This window comes from Borostomias antarcticus (assembly GCF_949987555.1).
Source record: "Borostomias antarcticus genome assembly, chromosome: 29".
Lineage (NCBI taxonomy): Eukaryota > Metazoa > Chordata > Actinopteri > Stomiiformes > Stomiidae > Borostomias > Borostomias antarcticus.
In genome coordinates this window covers 5,019,019-5,042,955 of record NC_140262.1, presented here as the reverse complement: position 1 = coordinate 5,042,955, position 23,937 = coordinate 5,019,019, and the positions used below count along the sequence as shown (strand labels likewise).

Here is a 23,937-nt window from a genome sequence, read left to right as displayed (position 1 = left end):
AATACAATAGAGTCAGTAGCACATGTTAGTGGCATTACTATTCTGTCAACCAGACCAACCGAGTAAAAATTTTATCATACATATATAAGAGGCAGAAAACAATTATGTAGAAAGACAGAATTTTATAAGCGTCTTGCGACATCTGCAGGGCAGAAAGTATCTTAAGCCAGCTTTTCGCTTTGCATTGTGGGCCTGCAAACAGCAGCTCCTCCCTGGTCTCCCACGTGTCTCCCCACGTGTGTGTGTGTGTGTGTTCAGGCTGCAACATGGCAGCTAGCCTCAGATCCCTCTAGCTGCTCCACTCAGCCCACCTGAACTTCTCTATCACATTGTTCTAACGTGAATGAAATAAACAGAAGTTCCCAGTGACGTGTGCAGGTGAGCTACATCCACCAGGTCTGTTTTTAATCAGATGTACATAATAAAAACCAAGGCCGCCTGGAAATTGCATCAGAATTGTGATTGTCAGAAACTAGCATGCTAACGTTAGCTACGTGCTGCTAGCCATCCGGTTGACTAGTTAGCTGACGTTGCTTAGCTTAGTTTATATTTCTTATATACATTTCTTTCAAATGTTAACCTCAAAGCCAACTGTCTCTCAGCTGTGGTTCTGGGATTTAAACGACCTCTTGCTTCCGAGCTAGCTGGCTAAGTTAGCTAGCTGGCCTGACTCAGTGGGATTTCTAACATGAGCCGCTCCATGCAGCCAGGCTGTCAAATATAGCGAATATACTATACTACTAATAATAATATACTATATACTTATATTACCTAAAGGTATCATAGACATTCTAACGTTATAATCGGATATCTAGCTACCGAAATACAACTAGTTACACCTTCCTACACCATAAAGTAATAACGTTAGCTAGTTTTTGTGTGTATTGTGCTGATTGTCAACCTTGACTACCAGATATGATGACCTATAAGTTGTCTCCTAGCTGTTATGCACGCCCTATAGGTTTTATGAACGTTTCTCTATTGTCACCAGAGTAGACGGCATTCTACTGGTACTGCATCCATTGCATCAGGTAACATGTCATTCAACCATGGGACTGGGTGTGGAGCATATCGAAGGGTAGCCTATCTTATCCTTCTCTGATTGATTGAATGTTAACTTTAGGTTGGGGTCCTGAGGTCTGCCACTGCTCTCCTGCTGACGCCCCCCCCCCCCCTCTCCCCCCCCAGTCTGCTCCCCTCACTATGGCCAGCGGGGAGGAGGATGACCCCATTATACAAGAGGTAGGCTACGTCTACCTTTCTCTCCCACCCCTGACCACTGCATCCGGCTGGGCCTCATGGCTTTGTCTTCTGTGGAAGCTATTTTAAAACTTGTGAAAGACCCGAGTTTGAAGGACTGACTGTTCTGTGTATTGAACGTCAGAGCAGGAGGGATCACCGGATAAACTGGTTCAGGATCTTAATTTGGTTTGCTAAAAGGGCATGTCAAGGCTGTTGGACTTAAAAGGGATTTGGCACAACACAGGGATGACGTGATCAAAAAGTAAAGCAAATAGTCCTACCTTTTCGTTTTATTCAGGCGGCTGACATTATTAGCTCATGGCCTTACAGAGGAAAATGTCATCTCTAATCTTTCCCTCTGTGTTTTAGATTGATGTGTACCTGGCTAAAAGTCTTGCGGACAAGCTCTATTTATTCCAGGTAAAGATCACATCCTCCATTCAACATGAAAGAATAGTCTCTTATCACAGTTGCCGAATCTCATATCATTCCTTCCTTGTTCCTGATGTCTTCCATAGTATCCTGTACGCCCCTCCTCCATGACCTACGATGATGTCACTCACCTCTCTGCCAAGATCAAACCCAAGCAGCAGAAGGTGAGACTGTCCGCGTCGTCAGTCAGATACCCACCAGCACATAATCTCCGTACCGCATTTTCTACCCAGTAAGTGTAGCCTGGCATAGCTATCCTGATCACGTGAACTCTCGCATTCCCTTTCTGCCATTGTGATCAGGATGGTTATAATGGTGCGTTCGTTTGTGGTCGGACGTGGCAAGTCGCAAGTGGCAAAATACCTACCTCCGACCTGTGTGCATTCGAGCTATAGCGAATGATATGATGATATGATATGATATTGACATCAGCCGGCAACTGGGGGCTGAGAAACCTATCCGAATTTGCGACGAGGAAGTGCGAGTTCATGCGGCGTTTTATTTAATCATTCCTAGTAGCAAGTCGCAATTTGCCACCTCCCAGTTATAAACGAACGCACCGTAATTCCAGGTTAACCCGGTGTTACCTCAAGATCTCCTTTAAACAGAGGGTTATCGTGTAACCCGTCTTGTAGGTGGAATTGGAGATGGCCATCAACACGTCGAGCCCCAACTATAGTCGCAGCAAGGGGGAGCAGATCGCCCTCAATGTGGACGGGACCACCTTTGAGGAGACCAACACCTACTCTGTGTAAGTCCGCTTCAAAATGGCGGCTTCTGCTAGTTTTACGCTTTGCATGCTAGTTTTGTGACACGGTATGAATTATAATTTTACCGTGTTTACAAATGGATGTCTCTGTATTCCTGCACTCAGAAAGATGATGGACAAGCAGACGTTCACCTCCATCCAGGCCACCACCAACACCTCCCGATATGCTGCCGCCGTGTTTCGCAAAGGTAGTGGGACTCTTTTCAACCCAGGCATTGCGGTCGAGTTGGTTGCTATTGTTTGACGTTTGATTGTGTTCTTTGAAGCGGCAGCCCTGATTTAACTGATTGTCACGTGGTCACGGCTGATGACGATGTCACTGAGGCGTTCTGATGTTGTCAACAGGGGAGCTCCACGTCACTCCGCTGCAGGGCATCCTCCAGATGAGACCCAGCTTCAGCTACCTGGACAAGGCTGACGGCAAGCACAGAGAGAGGGAGGCTGCAAACGAAGGTGGGCGTGCGCTCGCGTGTCTTCTTAACTCCGCCCAGGACCAAGTCCCGGGGGAAGAGGTTATGTTTTTGATGACGTGTGTTTGTTTGTTTGTTAGTTAGTCAGCAGGATGAGCAGATCCGAATCCCTGGGTGGCTCCGCAAAGTATATTTCACCTTCGTTATTAACAGTGTGAGTGTAGTGATGGGAGTTATGTCCAGCCAATCACCAGAGGGCAGCAACATCTACCTCTCTCAATAAAGAGACGCTTGTGATGTTAAATGAGTCCATGGGGTTCACTGGTGAACCCAAGTTTCTTCAGTTTAGATTAGAAACATCATATTATATTATTAACCAAAGCACCATCTGGTGTTTTTGATATCGCGAGATAGGCCATCTGGCTGATCTAATTATAATTCACTTTCATTAACGTAGAGATCGAGAGACTTTGTTCTCTAAACTAGAAAAGCCCACTTCACTCACACATTCAACTGTACGTGCTGAAGACGTGCATCATGGGTAGAGAGGTCTGTGCTCTCCAAGTGCCCTTTTCTAGTTTGTGTGCGCATGTGCTTTCCTGGGTACGAGAAATAGATTAAGGGCTCTCACAGATTACAAATCTACATAGAATACTGGAATTGACGTGTGAAACGGAGATGAAGAGTTTTTGTCCTTGTGTTTCTGCAGGTGGAGACTCCTCTCAGGATGAAGCAGAAGAAGACGTCAAAGCCATCACTGTAAGATGTTTAAAGTGGCAACATGAGTAATTAGCAATATATCTGGAGAGGGAGAAAAGTTTGTAGAAATTTTGATATGGGCCATTGTATATGATTGTAAATAACCTTATAACGTGGCTTATGTTATGTTATTATTTATGCTAAATACCAAACCAGTCCTTTAACAGAAATACTCACCTGATCGCATACTCACTCAGCAGTTGGTTTTATTGTGTGGGAGTGTAACTAAGTCTTTTCCTCCCCCAGGTGAGGTTCTCTCGTCCTGAGTCGGAGCAGGCTCGGCAGAGAAGGATCCTGTCCTACGAGTTCCTCCAGAAGAAGCAGGCGGAGGAGCCCTGGGTCCACCTGCACTACCATAGTGTTAAGGCACGGACCCCCAGCCCTAACCCCCCCCTGGCCCTACCCCCCCCAACACACTGTCTATGACATGCGCTGGCAAGCGTGGATGGTACAATCCAAAGATGCTCATTGTGTGTGTGTGTGTGTGTGCGTGTGTGTGTGTGTGTGTGTGTCTGCATACAGGACGGCCGATCAGATCATGAGAGGCAGTACCTGTTCTGTCAGTCCATGGGCGCCTCAGAGAACACGGAACTGGTCAAAACACCCAAGTGAGTCCAACCGCGCGGCGTCCGTGTTAGAGGCCGGCCCCCTGTACTCATGCTGGTCTGTGTTGACCACATGTAACCTCCATCTCTCTGTCTCTCTCCCATGTCCGTCCTGTCCCTCAGGGAGTACCTGGGCATGCTCATGCCTCCGCTGGCTGAGGAGAAGATGTGAGTAAATCATGCTCTGATTTGAGGCCTCCTTGTGACAATGAGGTGATGTGCCAGAGAATGATAAGTGATAAACCCCTCATCCTTCTTTCTCTCTCTCTCTCTCTCTCTCTCTCTCTCTCTCTCTCTCTCTGTCTCCCTCTCCCTCTCCCTCTCCCCCCCCCCCTTCCCCTCCCTCTCTCTCTCTCTCTCTCTCTCTCTCTCTCTCTCTGTGTGTCAGTGTGAAGGCTGTAGGCCCCAGTAACGTGCTCTCCATGGCTCAGCTCCGCACCCTTCCTCTGGGCGACCAGGTCAAGACCCTGATGAAGAACGGTAGGCTAGCGGCTAAAACCACCAGCGCTGCTCTCCTGAGGAACCAGTGTCACTTTTTACAGATGAAGAGGCATTTATGAAGCTGTTTTTAAATGCCCCCCCCCCCCCCCCCTCTCTCTTTTGTCTTGTACTCTGCCATACTTCAGTCAAGGTGATGCCGTTTGCCAACCTGATGGGCTTGCTGGCCTCCGGTACTGATTCTGTCGCAGTAATGCGCTGCATCCAGCAGGTGGCGCTACTGGTGCAGGGAAACTGGGTGGTCAAGAGGTAAGATTACCCTCTGGGAAAAGTCAGCGTTTTGGGAAATTCCCCAAGTACTGCAAAGAAAGAAAAAAAAGTGGTGTCATATGCACCTGTTTGTATTGGCTGTTAGAACAGTAGCTAGTTTCGGGTGAACCCCCTGTCCTGTGTTCCTCCACAGTGACGTTCTCTACCCCAAGAACAGCTGCAGTCCCTACAGCGGAGTCCCTGCCGAGGTCCTGTGTCGAGGCAGAGACTTTGTGGCGAGTACCGCGCCCGTGTTTCAAGCACAACACTCACAAACACCCAATCACATTCCCAGAGCGGTCGTTTGGAAGTCATTTACCGACGCGAGGTCCGGTGGTGACCCGTCGGGGGCTGGGGTTGCCCGGTGTGTGACGTTCGTCTCCCTCTCTCTCCCTCTCTCAGATGTGGAGGTTCACCCAGGAGCGCTCGCTGATGAGGAAGGAAGTCACCGCCGTCATCAAGGTGAGAGGCGTCTTTGGACCAGGCCGGCGCCGGCTGACACCTGACTCTCCCCGTGTGAAAAGCCGAAACACATCGCCACGATTACTCACCCCTGTGGATGATCACAGCCATCGTCTCTGGAATGACTCTTTCCGTCGGTTCACTTCTACTCAGACGGTGTTATGAAGCATTTCTCCCCCCTTGTGCTCCTCAGCTTCCCCCAGAGGACGTGAAGGAGTTCCTGGAGCACATGGCCGTGCCTCGAATCAACAGGGGCTGGGAGTTCCTGTTGCCCACCGACGACCTCTTCGTGAAGAAGCACCCGGACGTGGCCCACAGACAGAACATGCTGTGGATGGGCATCCAGAGCAAGTAAGACCCGCTTCCTCTCAACCTTGCGACTGTCGTCTCGCATCAGATCAGCGCCGTGACTCCATCCGTGTCGACACACCGCATGTAAGATGTTGTGAGGCGTTTTGTGACCCGACAGGAAGGGACTGTATCTAGCGCCGGCTTCCCAAGTGTTGTAGGGATTCAAGGGCTCCGTTTGATTGGTCATTCATGGCGTGTTGACCCGCAGGTTGGAGAAGGTCTTCAACTTCTCCAAAGACGACTTCAGACCGAAGAACCCACCTCAGCCAGGTAGGCACCGAGAGCATTAGTGGTCAATGTCTTATTTGTTTACAAAAATGTCGCGGAAACAGGAACGTGCGGTCAAAAGAATGGCGGCTCTCCAGCTTGACGCGTAACTGTGTTCCAGACGCCGTGCGCGTGAGCGGCGAGCAGCGCGTCCGAGCCGCCCAGGAGCGCGCGCGCGAGAACCAGGCGTCGCTGCAGAAGGACCTGAGCGCCCGCCGGCAGGGGGCGGCGGCGGGAAACGGCGTCAGAGTCAAAGAGGAGCCCGTCAGCGACGGCGAGGACGAGGCCATGGACACCACCTCCTCCTCCTCCGCCGCCGTCCACAACGGCTCGATCAACGGCTACCCCGGGGCCTCGTCCCCCGACTCGGACCAGCCCAACGGCCACGGCGGGACCCCCTCGCCGTCGCCCGAGCTGCGGGACTTTGTGTGCAGCACGTTCCGGAAGCAGCACGTGCTGACGCTGAGCGAGCTGAAGAGGCTGTTCAACCTCCACCTCGCCGCCCTGCCGCCCGGGAGCAGCCTGCTGCACTCCATCTCCGACCGGCTGCTCCAGGACACCATCCTGCTCAGCCGCTGCAAACAGATCCTGGTGCCTGTGAGTAGACACGTGACGCTATGAGAACGTCACATCGCCATTATAGTGACCAAGATGATCACGGTTATCAGTATTGTCGCTGTATTATAAAATGTGCTGACATTTTTCGCTTAGTTTGAATTCTTGTTTGTCAAGAGAGACTTGATGCAATCATTCTTCTTGAGTTGGGTGTGTCTACGATTAGGACTTGCATAGTGATTAGAGGAAGAGACTAGATGGCTATAATGTCATGATTTACTGAAACCTATGACCCTTTGGGCTTTGTGTGCTCTTATTTTTAGAGGTCTTAAAGGAAAATGCTCGTTTTTGACAACCTGGACTTTATTTACGACATATATATAAGAAGTTTGACTCACCGAGATCACTTTTGTGTTGTTCGGAGGCCTGTAGAAGAAATTTAAAATCCAGCGCGAGCCAGTATATCCATGTAATGGCGTCCGACGGGGCAACGGGAATGCAGTTTCTCAAAATCCATTTTCGGCCGCTAAACGGTTGTTTTCATCAATCAGATTGCATGAATCGACAGTTGAGATTCCTCTACGCGAGCCATTGTTGTTTTGGTTTTCAAATACGTGGTCTTTAGCCTCTGTAATATGATCTTTACACGCCTCTCCCCCACTCTGCGCTACGATCGTTGTTGGTGCCGAGAATATTGTCGTCGTCATTCGTCAGCAACAATCCGATCGTAGCGCAGAGAATGTGAGGGAGAATAGCCAGTCTGCGCGCTGGCCTGTGCGCATGCGTGCTGGAGCAAGTGGGGGAGAGGCGTGTAAAGATCATATTACAGAGGCTAAAGACCACGTATTTGAAAACCAAAACAACAATGGCTCGCGTAGAGGAATCTCAACTGTCGATTCATGCAATCTGATTGATGAAAACAACCGTTTAGCGGACGAAAATGGATTTTGAGAAACTGCATTCCCGTTGCCCCGTCGGACGCCATTACATGGATATACTGGCTCGCGCTGGATTTTAAATTTCTTCTACAGGCCTCCGAACAACACAAAAGTGATCTAGGTGAGTCAAACTTCTTATAATATGTCGTAAATAAGGTCCAGGTTGTCAAAAACGAGCATTTTCCTTTAAGACACTCCCCTCTATTGTATTCATAAGGGGCTGGTCTTGGTTTTGGATCCGGTCTTGGGCAGGTTCAGGTCTAATCCCATTTGTGTCCCAGAGGTTATGGGATTAGGGGCGTGGAGGAAGCCAGCCAGCTCTCTGTTCCTGCTGGTGTTGTCTGAGGAGATTAAGCCCCGCACCGCCCCGCCAGGGGGTAATCTTTGTTTAGAAGACGCAGTTTAAACAATGATCTAGGATCAGATGCTGTGCTGAAAGGTACAGTGTGCGTCATGTACTTCAGGTAAATGTTGCGTGTTGAGTCCTGGGTTGGTCATTCAACAGTAGCGTGTTGAGTCCTGGGTTGATCATTCAACAGTAGCGTGTTGAGTCCTGGGTTGATCATTCAACAGTAGCGTGTTGAGTCCTGGGTTGATCATTCAACAGTAGCGTGTTGAGTCCTGGGTTGATCATTCAACAGTAGCGTGTTGAGTCCTGGGTTGATCATTCAACAGTAGCGTGTTGAGTCCAGGGTTGGTCATTCAACAGTAGCGTGTTGAGTCCTGGGTTGGTCATTCAACAGTAGCGTGTTGAGTCCTGGGTTGGTCATTCTGGTTGGTCTCTCCACAGTTCCCTGCCCAGAGCAAAGCGGCAGCAGACGAACAGAAGGTATTCGCCGTGTGGGAGACGGGAGAGACCTTCGACAAGGTAGGAGCCTCGTTCTTATCTTCACGGACGCGGGGAAGTCTGTATCTCTGAGTAGGGCTGGGTTTAAAAAATGGATTCATCGATTCTGAATCAAATGATTCAGAATCGATTCATGAATCCCAAAATCGATCTTTTATTTAATGAATGAATGAATAAATGAAGGAATGAATAGTTCATTAATTCATTCAATGATTCATTCATTCATTCATTTTTGGAAATCAGTATCGATACCCAGCCCTAGTATTGATGTGTTGCCTAACTTGGCAGTCATGTAATTAAGGTTACAGATTAAAAAAAAGTTTTTAGTAGCACTAACAGAATCGATATTGAATCGAATCGAATTGAATCGTGATAATCGATTCTGAACCTTGTGAATCGGAATCGAATCGATTCTTGAAATTCGAATGGATACCCAGCCCTATCTCTGAGGCGTGTCTCTCGTTCCTTCAGTACCGCCAGGTTCTCTACGAGGTCTTCATGAAGAACTACCGGGTCAGGAGGAACGTCATCCAGGCCAAGCTGACCCAGGAGCTGGGAGAAGACGCCGTCACCAAGGCGGACATGGACCGGCTGCTCAAGGTGAGACGGGCCTCAGAACCGGCTAGAGAACGAGTTCTAGAATCAGACCTAGAATTTGGCGGAGGAGGTTCTTGGGCTGGTTCTAAAACAAGTCACTGGATAATATAGCTGAGTGGATTAAACAATTTCAAAGCTGCCGTTGGCCATCGCTGCTGGGTAGACCCTAACCTGTGTTCTCTGGTTCTGATCCGGTTCTGATCCGGTTCTGTTCCGGTTCTGTTCCACAGGAGTGCTGCGTGAGCCACGGGGGGATGTGGTACCTCAAGGGAACGACACAGTCCTGACACCGAGAGGACAACCCCCTGCGTTCACCATTAACCAATCACGCCCCCTCCCCCAGGGCCTAGTGGGAGGGCTCTGCACGGGGAGGCGGAGCAGCCGGACACAACGAGCCAATCGCAGCCCCCCAGCTGTCATGGCGGGGGGATTGGTGGACAGAAGATGTCAGTCATCTGCTCTTGCTCAGAACATAATGCTTTTGTTAATCCAACTGAAGTCATTCTGAGCGTAGTCCTAATGGAGGCGGGGTAAGTGGACAGGAACACCTCACATTCACGCTAAGGGCTGGAGTACAAGCGAAGGAGACGCGTCCGCTCGAAAGAGAGAACCCTGAAACGAAGCGAGAGAGACGTATAGTGTTTGAGAGACTAGTTCATGCCAGATTCATTATTTTACAACGGGGATAGTATTCACAGTTTAGAGCAAGTGCGGTTTTGTAGTCCTTTTAATTTTCTCTAGATTGTGGCCTTGTGAAGAACAGAGAAGTATATTTCACCCTCATTTACAGGGTCCCAGCAAGACAGGCCAACACACTAGGGTAGCTTGAAGGAGATGAGGTGCAAGAAGTATGTTTCAGGTTCAATACACTCTGCTGTCACCAACAGAGTGTAGTAACGGTGTTCTGTTCTCATAGTTTGTTTTACAGATTTGAGATCAATAATATATCTCCCCCCCCCCCCCCCCCCCAATTTAGCTTATTTAATTACTCATGTAGAACTCATGTGTACATGTTGCACATGTAGAGAGAACAAATTGTACGGTTATAAGCTTCTCCTATCGGATGGGCGGGCTCAAGCTGTCTGATAACACGTTTGCCACGGACAACACAAGGACCGAGCAGAGAGGAATGTGACGACACCTGAGTTGTGGTTTGAAGGTTAGCAGTGCTGGAGTGAAGTGAGGTTGATCTGGTTCTAATCATTAGGAAATAAAACGGTTTGAAGGAAAACGTTTTTTTGCTTACCTTTGACGGCACTTCCTGGATGCTGTTAAGCCAAAGCTGTCACACATCATTTTAATATTTAATTTGATATATATATTTGAGAATTGGCCAGAAATAATTAAACTAAGCCAGTTTAAAAATGCTTTGTGAAAAAAATACTGAGATTATTGATTTGTTTGCTTTTCTCAAATGTTTACAACGTTTGAGCGGGACTGTTATTTGAATGTTAATGGGTTTGATGCTAGCCAATAGGATAAGGTGAAATGACAGTATTTGCGGTTTTGGATAAGGCCATGGTGTGAAGTGGAAGGAGAGGCTGTTTTTGTTCTGATCCCCTAGATCCTAACTCCGTGTTCACAGATCTGTGAGGACTAGATAAGTAAAAGCAACACGATAGAAACTTCATCTTGGCTTGTGGCATATTTCTTTCTCCTATCCAGTTCTGTTAGACGACATGGTTGGATCAGGGTCCAGGGACCAGAATGGGACGTGGCCGTTGTCATGTTATACGGCCCTCTGCGGTCGGGTCCTGTGCTGCTATCTTAGGTCTCTGTCAAAGTGCCTCCCTAAACATTCAGGAGAAACTCCACCTGTACATTCAAGTGGTCACACACTGACATTAGAAAAATACAATAAAATCGGCATTGCTCTCGTGTTTATTTATTATTCAAAACACCCATTTGCCATTTAATGAGGACTTGCACAAGTGCCACAGTCTTAAGCATTCCACATATTTCAGGCTTTTGGCTGGGTTTTTCAGCTTTTCATCCCCGTGAAAAATTACCCAGAAAAGACTTGACTGTGACGACATCTTATTTTTCGTATGTTGGATTGCTGAATAAAGATTGCAATAAAAGGAACCTTGCATGGTGATTCGCTTTCTTCTTTCTTTGATGAACTGCATATATTCACTAGCAATGAATGTGTATACTGTAGGTAAAGTTACATGATTGATAAGTGTTTTGATGTTGCTTTCATAGATGGAAGGGTATCAGATTATAATGAGAACGCTGCCGCCAACATCAGAGCCTTGTTTAATAATGCATTGAACCATCAGTGCTACAAGTGGCTTAACCACAGCCTCTCACTCCACTTCTCTCATTGGTCAGTGGTCATTCTGTCCCTCAATCAATCAATCAAAGCTTTATTTGTATAGCGCATTTCATACCCAGAGGCAACCCAGAGGCAACACAATGCGCTTTACAGAGAACAAGGGAGGTGGGCATACGACCCACTCTCTACATATTCCTCTCTGGCCATGCTCAGATGTGCTTGATTGGTCAGTGGTCATTCTGTCCCCCTCTGGCCATGGGAGGGAGTGACAACCAGACAAATGCTATCTATGGTGCGCTGGCTTACAGCCACGCACAAAAAAAAACCATACTAAAACAAAAGACCAAATAACACAATTTTTTACCTTTAAAGAAAAGAAAGTTTAACTCTAGAAATAAAAGCCACTGAAATGACAGGTGAAATAGCAACTTTAATTTGGATTCTGTTACAAGGATTCCCAGTATATTTTCCACAGATGTATACAAGCACAAAGGTTTTTATGACTGGAGACAAAATCCATTCACTCTGGTCGTTCTGACATGAATGAACGTCTATCATGAACTGTCAGAGATAACTCAAGAACAAAAATGACATACACAGTGGCTATATCAGTACAGTATGTCTCACAAAGATGACAAATTTCACATAATTTTGGTCTACGACAGTGAATGAGAACTAATTGGATACATACATACAGTGCATTGAATAATAATGGTAAGAGACGGATAATAATCCCTGTGCAAGTCTAAAGTGCATCTCAATATGATGTCATTTTACATTCTCCTTACACCAGGATGTGAACATCAATAATTACACACAGAACAGCATTAGAGATGCAAAACCATTCAGCAAAGTCTACAGCAAATCAACATCATAGCTTCTGAAAAAGTAAACACGATTTGGAGTCAATTTCCTCAAGCTACAGTACAGCCTTCTTCATAAATTACTTCAGACAGTCCCTACATCGTCTTTTTCATAATGTACAATTCTGGAAGGTGAATTTGTGAAATAAACATATTGCTTAAAGAGATCATAGCCCATAACTAGAGCACCAAAGAGTTTTAGTTTTGGTGAAATGGTAAGGTCAAAGTTCAAAGTCTGTTGTTAGCTGCAGTTGAAAGATATTCGGATACCTGTGAGACTCCCTAGCCAGAGCAGAAGAGTAACCTAACCCCTAACCCCAAACCGTCACATGCCGAGCATGACTTCACCCCAAGCAGGAAACATTTCTTTCTAGGCACACAAATTTCACACAGTTCTCGTTTTGATCATCGGCCTCAGCCAATCACAAGGTCACACGACGGCTCCCACGCTGAGCTCTCAAACAGGAGTGTGTTGAAATGTGCTCCTCCTAAGCAGCGACTGGGTTTCCTGAGGTCTTCATTTGCAGTCGCTCAAGTATGGCTGGTTGAGTGAGGCAGAGTGATGGCGGAGTGGACATTAGGCACTGGTGTTTCCGTGCAAATAATCTCTGAATCTCTTCAACAGAATAGCTGGTGTCATTCCTACTCAACAACAGACCCTGGAGATCTCCTCCAGATCTTGCAGATATTACAAAGGTACACAGAAGGTCCCAGGTAGCTAAGCTAATTACATAATACAGGCTAGTTACAAAAAAACCTTTCACACTGTCATTTTACTCTCCAGCAGTTCGTGCTTCACAAGGTCACTCTTTCACATTTCAGGGTCTCCAAGGTGCTTCGGCAGCTCAGAAGATGCTTTGCTCTGAAATTCCGGGGTTGTTTAATCCAAGTCAGCAAAAAGCCAGTGCTTCGCCTCGATCTCGTTAATAATGCCCAGTTCAGCAAGTCATTTCACCGTGTTGAGTTGGAAGTCATGTTACTCCACCAGCCGAGGCTGACCCCGGTTTTCACTCAGTTCCTCTTTGGTTTTCTGGATGCGGGTGAAGATCTCCTTGAAAAGGGCCTTGTACTCGGGCTGCTGAAAACAGTCCTCCATCTGGGTTCCTACCGCCGGGCAGTGGGAGGGAGAGGTCTGGCAGGCCGAGGGGGCTCCGGTGGGGGTCTGGACGGCCTTGTGGGTCTTCCGCTCCCCCTGGCTCTGCCCTGGCTCCCCCTGGTGGCAGCGGCGCAGTAGTTCGTCGTACTTCACCTGCAGAGCGCTGTACTGAGCGTCCACCTCGTTGAGGAGAGAGATCCCGCGCTGCTTCACCACCTCGGAACGACGCGCACAGGAGCGCTCGTGGTCCTGACCCCCGGCTCTGTCGGACCCTTGACCTCCCGGTGACCCCCGGAGGGACCCCCCCCCGGACGGACCCCCCTCTTCCTCCTCCACACCGCTCTCCTCGTCCGCCGAGAGGAACGCGGCGTCGGGCATCAAGACCTTCGGCCTGGTGGCTTTGGAGGCGTAGTCGGCTCGCCACAGCTGACGCAGCTCCTCCGTCTCCACCTCCAGCTCCACTAGTCTGGCCTGGAGAGAGAGGGAGAGAGAACGAGAGGGAGAGAGAGTTGGAAGATCACTACGATCACTCACATTGGTTAGATTCAACTCTTGACTAAAAAAAAAAAAGACTAAGGGCGCTATTTCAGCAGCCTCGTGAGAGACCATCCTGATCTCTCGAGCTCACGTTTCTTCACTCCACTCGTCAGTCTGGAAAAGCTTGATAGAGATCCATTTGATAGGCCAAACAGAAAAACGATCAGCCAATCAGCGTTCTTTAAGGAAATACTAGCAGCTACGCAGAGCGTGGTTTAGTGACGACAGCGAGAAGCAACTGTTCGTTCTAAAACAACAATGGCGGAGGTTAGAGCAGATGCTGTTATAGCGTCAGTTATATCTGAACTGGAGAGTATTTCTTCATTGAAGGAAAATCAAAGAATGACAGTAAACTTGTCGGACGTGAGAAATATTGAGACGGATGAAACTGGCAATTCGCCAGCGCCAGGGAATAACATCACTTACTGCCGGTACGAAAATAGGCCCCTTAAACTGTCGCTTGCTGTACTAACCTGGCATCCCTTCATCACTCCAAGCTGATGTTCAAGGGATGCATTCTCATTGGCTAACAGGTCTGCTTCTCGCTCCGCCTCCTCCCTCTTGGTTCGTTCATTGCCCAGCTGGGTCTGAAGGGAGCGGACAGATCGCCGTAGCGACGCCTGCTCCACCTCATCCCATGAAGGGTCAGAGTGCAAGAAGAGGTCATCTGACAGATGATCAGGATCGTAGCTGAGGAGGGTCAGAAGAAAACTCAGTTAGCCAAGAGGTCATTCATTAGTGCCAGCAGAGTATCAAAACAGAATCGTTATAATCATATATCAGAATATATAATCATCTTATCAGAACAGGGAGTGCTCCTGTACGGAGGTAGGGAGACGTGGCCCCTGATATGGGGTGGCCCCTGATATGGGGTGGACTATGGGGTGGACTATAGCCTTTGGATTACAACCACAGCCAGTGCAGAGGTCAGAGCGATCTTGGGCTGGTGATTTTATCAGTGACCTGGCCTGGATTAGAGCCGAGCATTGAGTGGCATGGCCTTGGAGGGGAGAGGGACAGATAACAGTGACAGAGCAGAGCACAGGCCAGCGGGGCGGCCAGGTGAATGCCTGACTGCTGGCCAGGTGAATGCCTGACTGCTTGACAGGACTCCTCAGTGTCACTTTGAGTAGAGGTGCTGTCAATCAGAACTGAATGAATGGCTGTTTGGACGATTCAGCTTACTTTTAGTAAATCTAATTGGAGAATTAGCAACAGACATGTTTGTAAAGGTCCAAATATCGCGATGTATTGCTTTAAGTTCTAGGTAGCGAACACCCAGTGCCAGACTGACCGGTGTGCAAGCTGCAGCTCCTTCAGGCAGGACACGCTCTGGGCACTGTGGGGCCGCCACGCCTCTGTGAGGGGTTTCCTGGGCGGCTGAGCAGGGGTGATCTTCAGGTGCTGTACCTGACGCTGCAGCTCCTCCACCTGGGTCTGCAGAGCCTCGATGGTCTCCGTCAGCCTGGAGAGAGAATCAGCATATTTACAGGTGAAAAATTTTTGGAGATTTTTTTTTTACATCGATTGAAAGCTGGGACTTCCCTTTACATCTTCTGAGCACCTCCTGGCCCTGTGACCAATTAAATGTATTCTAAACATCTAATCTATATGTGATTTTATGTTAAAAAAAAACATAGAAATCAGAATATTCTATTCACCATTCTGAAAACTTTCATTTTGTTAAGTGGCTTTCATCTGCGACAATTAGCAGCCTGCAGTTCACACTCCAACCACAAGGTGGGCCAATTCTGGTTGCATTGATCGCAGACTTGTATCCCCTTTAGCCCATTGAGTAATAACTGTATAACTGGATATTCTAGTTGAAATCAGAGCATTTGACCACTGTCCTCCCTGGTAGCCTTACTCCTGGATGTCCTGCTGGGCAGCCCTGTTGTCCAGACCCATCCTGTAGTTGCTCTGCTCCATATCTCTGGATGACTGGTCCAGCTGCTCGTAGACCTTGGCATGCTGGTCATTCACGTGCCTCAGGAGGTCCACCTGCTTTGCCAGGTACTGGGGAGGGGCAAGAAAGGGACAAATAAGACTCAATCATCAAAGTGGAGTCATCCAATTACATTCAAGTTCAGAGTAAGATGTGCCGATGTTTGTACTCGGAAAGGTCTGTCATATTTCCAGCAATGCATCAAACTACTGTCGGCACTACTAGTGCACATCAGACAACACATTATGTTTCAATAGCCGCTTGCCTGTACAATCCCATCTCTAAATCTCTCCTTTAGGGCAGCGACAAGCCATAACCAAGAGACTGACTCCTAAGGAATGTTGAGTTGCACACCAACACAATCTGAAGGTCGGGTCTTTCTCATCCACAAGCCTTAAGATTTAGACCATGAAGATTTGGACCATAACTGATTTACATGTGAAGACATGGTGCTTGGTTTGCAAAACAGCAAAATACAATCTCAACTGTACACACGCTCTAGCCCTTCCACACGCGTTTATCTTATCAGGTAGAACAGCCAGAATGCTGCGGACCCATTCTGCATAACTGTGGCATACAGCAATACATCAACTATACAGAACATCAACCCTTGCAATAAAAAACTGACTGGTTATCAAGATAGTAGTACTAGCAGCTAAAAAAGGCTGGGCTGTGCTGTATAACGTCTTGTTCATATAAACCCATCCATTAGGAGTTAGAACTACCATTACTCACTGCATACTTTGCCATACTGTTTTTGGCATGAAGTCAGGTGGTGACATAGATGGCAGAGTTTAAGAGATTCATTCTGCCAGTGAGCAGAGTTTCAGAGGCACAGGGGAAGGATTTAGTGTTGCACACTACCTCGTTCTGTCTGGCCCTACTTAAGTAAATTGAGTCCAGAATTCTGCTGTTTGTGTTTGAAATGTAAAATAGTCAACAATAAACATGCCTGTCTAGAATGAAAGGACAGTGGAATCAGATGCCTTTTAGGGTGCAGAGTTCACTACATTGATTCTGAATAAATTGATATCGGAGATTTTGTTGTTGTTGATATCGGCCTTCTTGTTTTGCAAAATATCGGAATCGGTATCGGCCATTACCTATAACTTTGTACGGGGCCCTTTGTTGAGCCCGATGTTGTTCTAAGGGTTGAGAATCCATTTAAGTGCTTTGGTCAAAGGTCTTTTTGAAAAAATGATGCAACTGATATGACTTGAAAGATTGCTTTATCTTTCCTGCTCCTCTGGATCTCATCTAACAGGGTGACAGGGATCACTGAACAGAATGACTTTGCAGGCCATTTAGATGATAATTGTGTTGTTGTAACAGTGAGCCCTGGATAGACCAATGGCAAACAGTCATTCCCAGAGATGAAGTAATCAATCCCAATTCAGAGGAAAATAATGGAACGTCTTGTCAACTAGAAAAGCGTTTATTCACTTTAGCAAATGCAACGGGTGAAAAGTGAAGAATTTCAACCATTTTCCAAACAGAGATGCAGCCGGTCACTAAGCTCACACGGGTGAGCAAGAACTCAAATACCCAACTAGACATGGTGCTCAGAGAGCAGACCTCCGCCTCTGAACGCATTCCGTGGCTCTGTACACGCCCACACTGAATGGGTTCTAAATTGGCCCATGCAGCCCTCCACTGAGTGTCAAGTATAGTAAAGCGGTCTGGTAGTTTTTGCATAATCCTAAAGTAGCCACAAAAAAAATGAATGGAGGTGAATGGTCGGTCCGGTCTTGTCTGGGCGGATCGTGGACCTGCCCTGTGATTCGGATCCACTCCAGAATTGAATGGGCTGTCAGTTGACCTATGCAACCCCCCTCCACAGAGGTTCATGAAAATCAGTCATGTAGTTTTAGCGTAAACCTGGTCTAAAAAATGAATGGAGGTGAATGGTCGGTTGTGTTTGGGCGGCTCTAATCAGCTTCAAAAATGTAATATAATCTAAGTTGGCCGATGCTACACCCCTCCACCGAGTTTCATGAAAAACTGTTTTTGCGTAATCCTGCTAACAAACACACACATAAAAACACATGCACGCACAAACACACGCCACCGAATACATGACCTCTCACCCCTGCGCTGTCGCTGAGGTCATCACGAATAGATACACACGTGCTCCTCACCTCGATCTCCTGCAGCTGCTCCCGATTGGTGGAGCACATCTGCGTCAGACCCGCCTCCAGCTCTCGGTTGCGATCCAGCAGGGTCTTCCCCAGCTCTGCTGCAAGGTGGAGGTCTGCAGGGGAACACTCAGGACCATCACCACGGTGTGAGATCTAACACTCAGGACCATCACCAACCTGTCAGATCTAACACTCAGGACCATCACCACCGTGTGAGATCTAACACTCAGGACCACCCTGTCAGATCTAACACTCAGGACCATCACCACCCTGTCAAATCTAACACTCAGGACCATCACCACCGTGTGAGATCTAACACTCAGGACCATCGCCACCGTGTCAGATCTAACACTCAGGACCATCACCACCGTGTGAGATCTAACACTCAGGACCATCACCAACCTGTCAGATCTAACACTCAGGACCATCACCACTGTGTCAGATCTAACACTCAGGACCGGACCATCACCACCGTGTCAGATCTAACACTCAGGACCATCACCACCGTGTCAGATCTAACACTCAGGACCATCACCACCGTGTCAGATCTAACACTCAGGACCATCACCACCGTGTCAAATCTAACACTCAGGACCATCACCACCCTGTCAGATCTAACACTCAGGACCATCACCACCGTGTGAGATCTAACACTCAGGACCATCACCAACCTGTCAGATCTAACACTCAGGACCATCACCACCGTGTGAGATCTAACACTCAGGACCATCACCAACCTGTCAGATCTAACACTCAGGACCATCACCACCGTGTCAGATCTAACACTCAGGACAATCACTACCGTGTGAGATCTAACACTCAGGACCATCACCACCGTGTCAGATCTAACACTCAGGACCATCACCACCATGTCAGATCTAACACTCAGGACCATCACCACCATATCAGATCTAACACTCAGCACCATCACCAACCTGTCAGATCTAACACTCAGGACCATCACCACCGTGTCAGATCTAACACTCAGGACCATCACCACCATGTGAGATCTAACACTCAGGACCATCACCACCCTGTCAGATCTAACACTCAGGACCATCACCACCGTGTCAGATCTAACACTCAGGACCATCACCACCGTGTGAGATCTAACACTCAGGACCATCACCACTGTGTCAGATCTAACACTCAGGACCATCACCACTGTGTGAGATCTAACACTCAGGACCATCACCACCGTGTCAGATCTAACACTCAGGACCATCACCACCATGTCAGATCTAACACTCAGGACCATCACCACCATGTCAGATCTAACACTCAGGACCATCACCACCGGGTCAGATCTAACACTCAGGACCATCACCACCATATCAGATCTAACACTCAGGACCATCACCACCGGGTCAGATCTAACACTCAGGACCATCACCACCGTGTCAGATCTGTTGGACTCAGATCAGGGTGAAGGGTTTCTGTTCTAACCCACACAAACGCACCAGATGGAGAGACAGTGTGAATACTGAGCTGGAACAAAGGCCTGCATGCTGTCTGTCTGACTGCTCTCCGGGATACGGATTATAGAGGATATAAGACTGAAAGACACTGCTCGATTAACTCCCTACTCCTTATAAATAGAGCCAACTGAACAAAGATGGCAGTTTACAAGGTTACACAAAGCCCTCGTCAGCTATAGCCTACAGGCACTATAGATTAGACCAGAGAGGATGTTTCCTCACATCAGATGAACGAATTGCAAAACTGTGACAGGCCACAGGATGTGGTAGCCAGGCTACAAGGGTGTGGTTATCTTATGTTTAAAACACTGGCATGTAGTTGGCAACATTAAGCCATTCAAAAAATAGTACAAAACAAAATATCCACATAACAAAAGACCATTAGCCAAGGACAAAGGAATTCATTGTTTAAATGACAAACATTAATTAGCTCAATGACAAATTCAAGTATAACACACATGCCAGTGGCATAACCTTGAAATATTTGTCTGAGGTCCGAAAGAATGGAACACTGCCGCAATGTCCAGGCACTAATGTGACGGGGACCTGATCCACCTGCCTTTGGAGAACCAAAGGTTATTATACTACACCTGCCTGCCTAGAGCACTAGTAAGTTAAATGCTGAGAATAATAATATGATTTAATATAGACTATCATTACAGCAGCTTTGTTCCAGGTGCAATTGCATGTGAGTGATATTTCATTTAGCGTACCATGCTCCAGGTCCTGCTTGTCATACCACGGCTCTTCCTCCTTGATTTCGAATTCTTCCTCTAATGTCATATCTGTAAGCATCTTCGGGCAGTATTGATACTTGATTCAAAATGTCAATTCAATAGTATTTCTTCAGACAATGTCGTGAATGAAGGAGAGCAGGCAACAAAAGAATGTTCCTCCCGTCGGAACATCCGTTGTACACGTAGCTTAGAGTAGAACCTGCAGAATCAAATTGCCGGGGTCTGGACCAAACAATGTGCTTCACCCGTCCGATGGTTTCTCCCATGTCGTGACAAGGTTGCATGGGCTACTGACGTAGAGCAGTGAATTACCTCTGCTCTATGGACACGGTACGATTTCGGCTGGACCCTACTATGCTACCTGGAAGCACCCAGGGACCAATTAACAGTGTAACGCGGTTGGATGCGGTTCTGTCCTCCATCGGTGGAAACACCGCGTGGCTAGTTTGAGACTGCATCATACAAAGAAACATCTTATCTCTAAAAAACTCTGAACCTTGAGACACTTCGTGATGTGGATGATGACAATCAATGTCGCTGCAAGCTGTTCTGTCTTCATTTAATGCATCTCACTTAATTGTTTACAAGTGATAATTGTATTCATATTTTCAATAATCACATTCTGTATATGCAAATATTATGTATGAATTGAGACAGGAGGGCAACATTGAGCCACAGAGGGTCTGAGCTCACAGACTCCCTCCATAATGTGCAGTGTTTGGAGCTCAATTAATTAACACCATTGGTTCAAGTCCTATCTGCATTTCTGGATCTGATATAGAAAGTTATGAATATTTCAATATCACTTTCTGGATTTACCCCCTTGAAACCTGACCAGTGAAAATGTTAAGTCCCATCCTTACACACACACACACACACACAAGCGCCATAGTGCAGTCCATTTACCATAACAGCGCACACAGGGTGGTTTTGTTTGCGCCACTAGAGGGAGACATTGTACACTAGTCTCCCCTTGGCTAATGCGAGTTTGAGCTCAGCGTTCATCCGATTGCTGACCAGTGAATTTCATCCAATATTTTCCTGGCACATGCCATGGGTCACTTGTTATGACATGTTAGCATGACTGGATAGTGCAGGTTATGACTAAATGTAGTAACTTTACCTACATTATTTTGGATGTAATAGGCTGAGACGGTTACGAAGCGTGCACGTCCTGCAAACCACTATTTAAACATACGGTTTGCAGTATTCTTTTTTTCATTTGCAAAGCTACACATAGATTGATTTACTATTCCTTGCTTGAATTATCTGTACTAAGACTCCCTGATTGTAATAATACTATTTGTATTATTATACATACAATAATAAAGATATACAATTATTGGATTGTTTTCCAATCATCAGTTGATCAACTGAATGGCACAGGAAAACTCATATAATGTATGAATATGCACTCAAATGCACTTTATTCATAATCTTTTGAAAAGTGTCTATTTTTCCACTGGACTTCTAGATTTCACCTGAATCTGCAGTTATTCATTGAAAGAATGAACACAGAGAAAGGGAGTAAAAAATAATCTTTAATACATGTAATAATAAATATATTTGAAATGATATTATACATCTTGGCTGTTAAAATACATATGGCAGTTAATCATAAAAGGCAGACAACACTGACACCAACGTCATACAATTTGTCATGAATCACATGATGATAGTGTGGTATAGTACAATATTGTAAATAAGTTTTACTGTTGCAGTTTACAATGAAATGCTCCTTGAAGCAATGAAAATAAATGACATTCTCTAACATGGTTTTTACTTTCCATTTCTTAAAGTGAGTTCATATAATATCCATCCAAACTCCTGAGAACCGCCTGTGTCTGCGCTATCTTCTGATCTCCTGTCCTTGGTAACATGAACTCTTCTAAGGGACGGAGCACATCTAGCGTCAGGTCTCGTCATGTGAGTGTAAGTAAACCGGCTTGGCCTGCTTCCTCAAGCGTTGCTGGGCTCGCAGCTTCCTGCCTTTCTGGGTTGCCAGGCCCATCGGAGGCAGGTATGTCTGAGGGGCATCGCAACACTTGAGTCAGCGTCTGAAAGATGAATCTGCAGAGATGTGTATCATGCTTACATTGCTCTGGCTAAAGATGATACTTACTGGTCTTGGATAAGGATTTCTGTAATGCAGACCTGTAAATTAGAGATGGAAAATGTAACGATTTTTGAACTGAGGCATTATAGACAACAAGGTATTTCTACAGAAAACTTGAGCTGTCTGTATATGTGTTTCTATAAGATATATTATTTATTTTTTTACATTAGCGCTCAAAATTATGTCATGACACTCACCAATTTCTATCCTGGCGTTGCATTCTTCTATACACCTCTTAATTGATTCCTGGTCTGTCAACTAAGGAAATAACAAAGGTTCAAGTATTAATCAAGGAGTAGGCCTACCATAGCATCATGTCACTACAGTGTTAAACAACCCTGGTCCATTTTCACCTGCTGGTTCTGCCTGAAAAGTGTCCGAGCCTCCTTGGCTATGTACCTTCTCTCAGTCTCAGTGTCTTGGGGAAGGGCGGACTGGGCCTGCCAACTGTGGGCGATCCGTAGTACCCTGGTATACAGTGACAGGACTTCCTTGCGCGTGGCTGCCATCATCTGATCTATGGACAAAGCAAGTAATGGTAAGATGACATGCATCTGTGAGTTCAGCAACTACAAAGTAAATGGAATGAGACACGACAGCAATTCTAAGCTAGATGACTCAACCACGGGATCTAGATTTTCAATGGAAGACTGCCTAATAGATCAGGGCCATGCAGAAATTAAGTGATGAGATAATAATCCGAGTTCCAAAGCACCACTGGGTGGCGATACAGATTCAATAAAAAAGTGCAAGCTGTATTTACATCACCTCATCAGTGTCAGTCCCCTTTAGGCTCTGCGCTTCTCAAACGAGATAAGAAGGTGAATTATAGAGACAGTTCCCTATTCTTCAAATAATGGCTCAGTTTTACTAAACTCTAGACTAGCTACACGAGTGCTAGACTACCTGGGCAGTGCATGATTGTACATTCATATGCTGCTGTGAATGACCATTGCATAAACATTGCGTAAATCTGAAAATATTGGATATCGGTGACCAATACGGTGTTATTTAACGGAGAATGTCTACATTATTATATCACTAAATAATAATGACAGATTAGATGCATCTTAATTGTACAGACATGTGCAGTTGACCTACCTGATCTAGCTTGCTATTTCTTGTTAGCTGACAACACGTCGCACAATGATGACACGTATGTTCGCATTAACCGGTGTTACATCGTATCAGAGATCTGGCAACCTTTAATTTCTTTTCACTCCGGTTTCATTGTATTTTTATATATATATATATATTTTTTACATTTGCACTTATCCTTTGTAAAGAAACCAAAAGTTTCTTAAGAAAAACCAATGCAATTTAAGTCAATATACCTATTGGTCTACAATATTGTTAGCAAACTGAAAAGATGAAATCCTTTCTGTATCGAGTAGCAGACTAAAACACAACGTTGAGACTATCCATAATTAGAAACAAAATAAGAAATTCTTGTTTTTAAACATAGATTGAAGACTCAATCCCATCCACTAGACATGTAGATCTGCTGTCTTGTTGCTAGCCTCCTCTGCAGGGAGGAAGTGAGATTGAAGACTCAATCCCATCCACTAGACATGTAGATCTGCTGTCTTGTTGCTAGCCTCCTCTGCAGGGAGGAAGTGAGATTGAAGACTCAATCCCATCCACTAGACATGTAGATCTGCTGTCTTGTTGCTAGCCTCCTCTGCAGGGAGGAAGTGAGATTGAAGACTCAATCCCATCCACTAGACATGTAGATCTGCTGTCTGGTTGCTATCCTTCCCTGCAGGGA

General features: G+C 46.4%; 3 protein-coding genes across 3 annotated transcripts; 1 reads left to right on the top strand and 2 right to left on the bottom strand.

Annotated features, from left to right (window-relative positions):
- Positions 1–298: 298 nt before the first annotated feature.
- polr3e (polymerase (RNA) III (DNA directed) polypeptide E) lies at positions 299–11,009 on the top strand. Its single transcript, XM_084459701.1, has 21 exons — positions 299–378; positions 1,124–1,242; positions 1,612–1,662; positions 1,761–1,838; positions 2,310–2,425; positions 2,549–2,631; positions 2,789–2,896; positions 3,563–3,612; positions 3,859–3,978; positions 4,135–4,220; positions 4,341–4,385; positions 4,606–4,697; positions 4,844–4,964; positions 5,119–5,200; positions 5,367–5,426; positions 5,620–5,777; positions 5,986–6,047; positions 6,166–6,641; positions 8,328–8,405; positions 8,856–8,984; positions 9,212–11,009. The coding sequence occupies exons 2-21, from the start codon at positions 1,204–1,206 to the stop codon at positions 9,266–9,268; spliced, it is 2,091 nt and encodes a 696-aa protein (XP_084315827.1). The 5' UTR covers positions 299–378; positions 1,124–1,203; the 3' UTR covers positions 9,269–11,009.
- A 2,089-nt stretch (positions 11,010–13,098) lies between these two features.
- On the bottom strand, positions 13,099–20,111 carry LOC311326909 (cerebellar degeneration-related protein 2-like; the record flags this gene model as incomplete). The annotated part of the gene is made up of 6 exons (XM_084459888.1): positions 13,099–13,689; positions 14,229–14,445; positions 15,050–15,220; positions 15,623–15,771; positions 17,839–17,951; positions 20,030–20,111. 6 exons carry the CDS (start codon positions 20,109–20,111, stop codon positions 13,099–13,101), a joined length of 1,323 nt encoding a protein of 440 aa, XP_084316014.1.
- A 1,540-nt stretch (positions 20,112–21,651) lies between these two features.
- Positions 21,652–22,772, bottom strand: lyrm1 (LYR motif containing 1). Its single transcript, XM_084459787.1, has 4 exons — positions 22,523–22,772; positions 22,367–22,427; positions 22,176–22,207; positions 21,652–22,079 (listed from the first exon to the last, which is right to left on the bottom strand). The coding sequence occupies exons 1-4, from the start codon at positions 22,721–22,723 to the stop codon at positions 21,966–21,968; spliced, it is 408 nt and encodes a 135-aa protein (XP_084315913.1). The 5' UTR covers positions 22,724–22,772; the 3' UTR covers positions 21,652–21,965.
- Between the last annotated feature and the right edge of the window lie 1,165 nt (positions 22,773–23,937).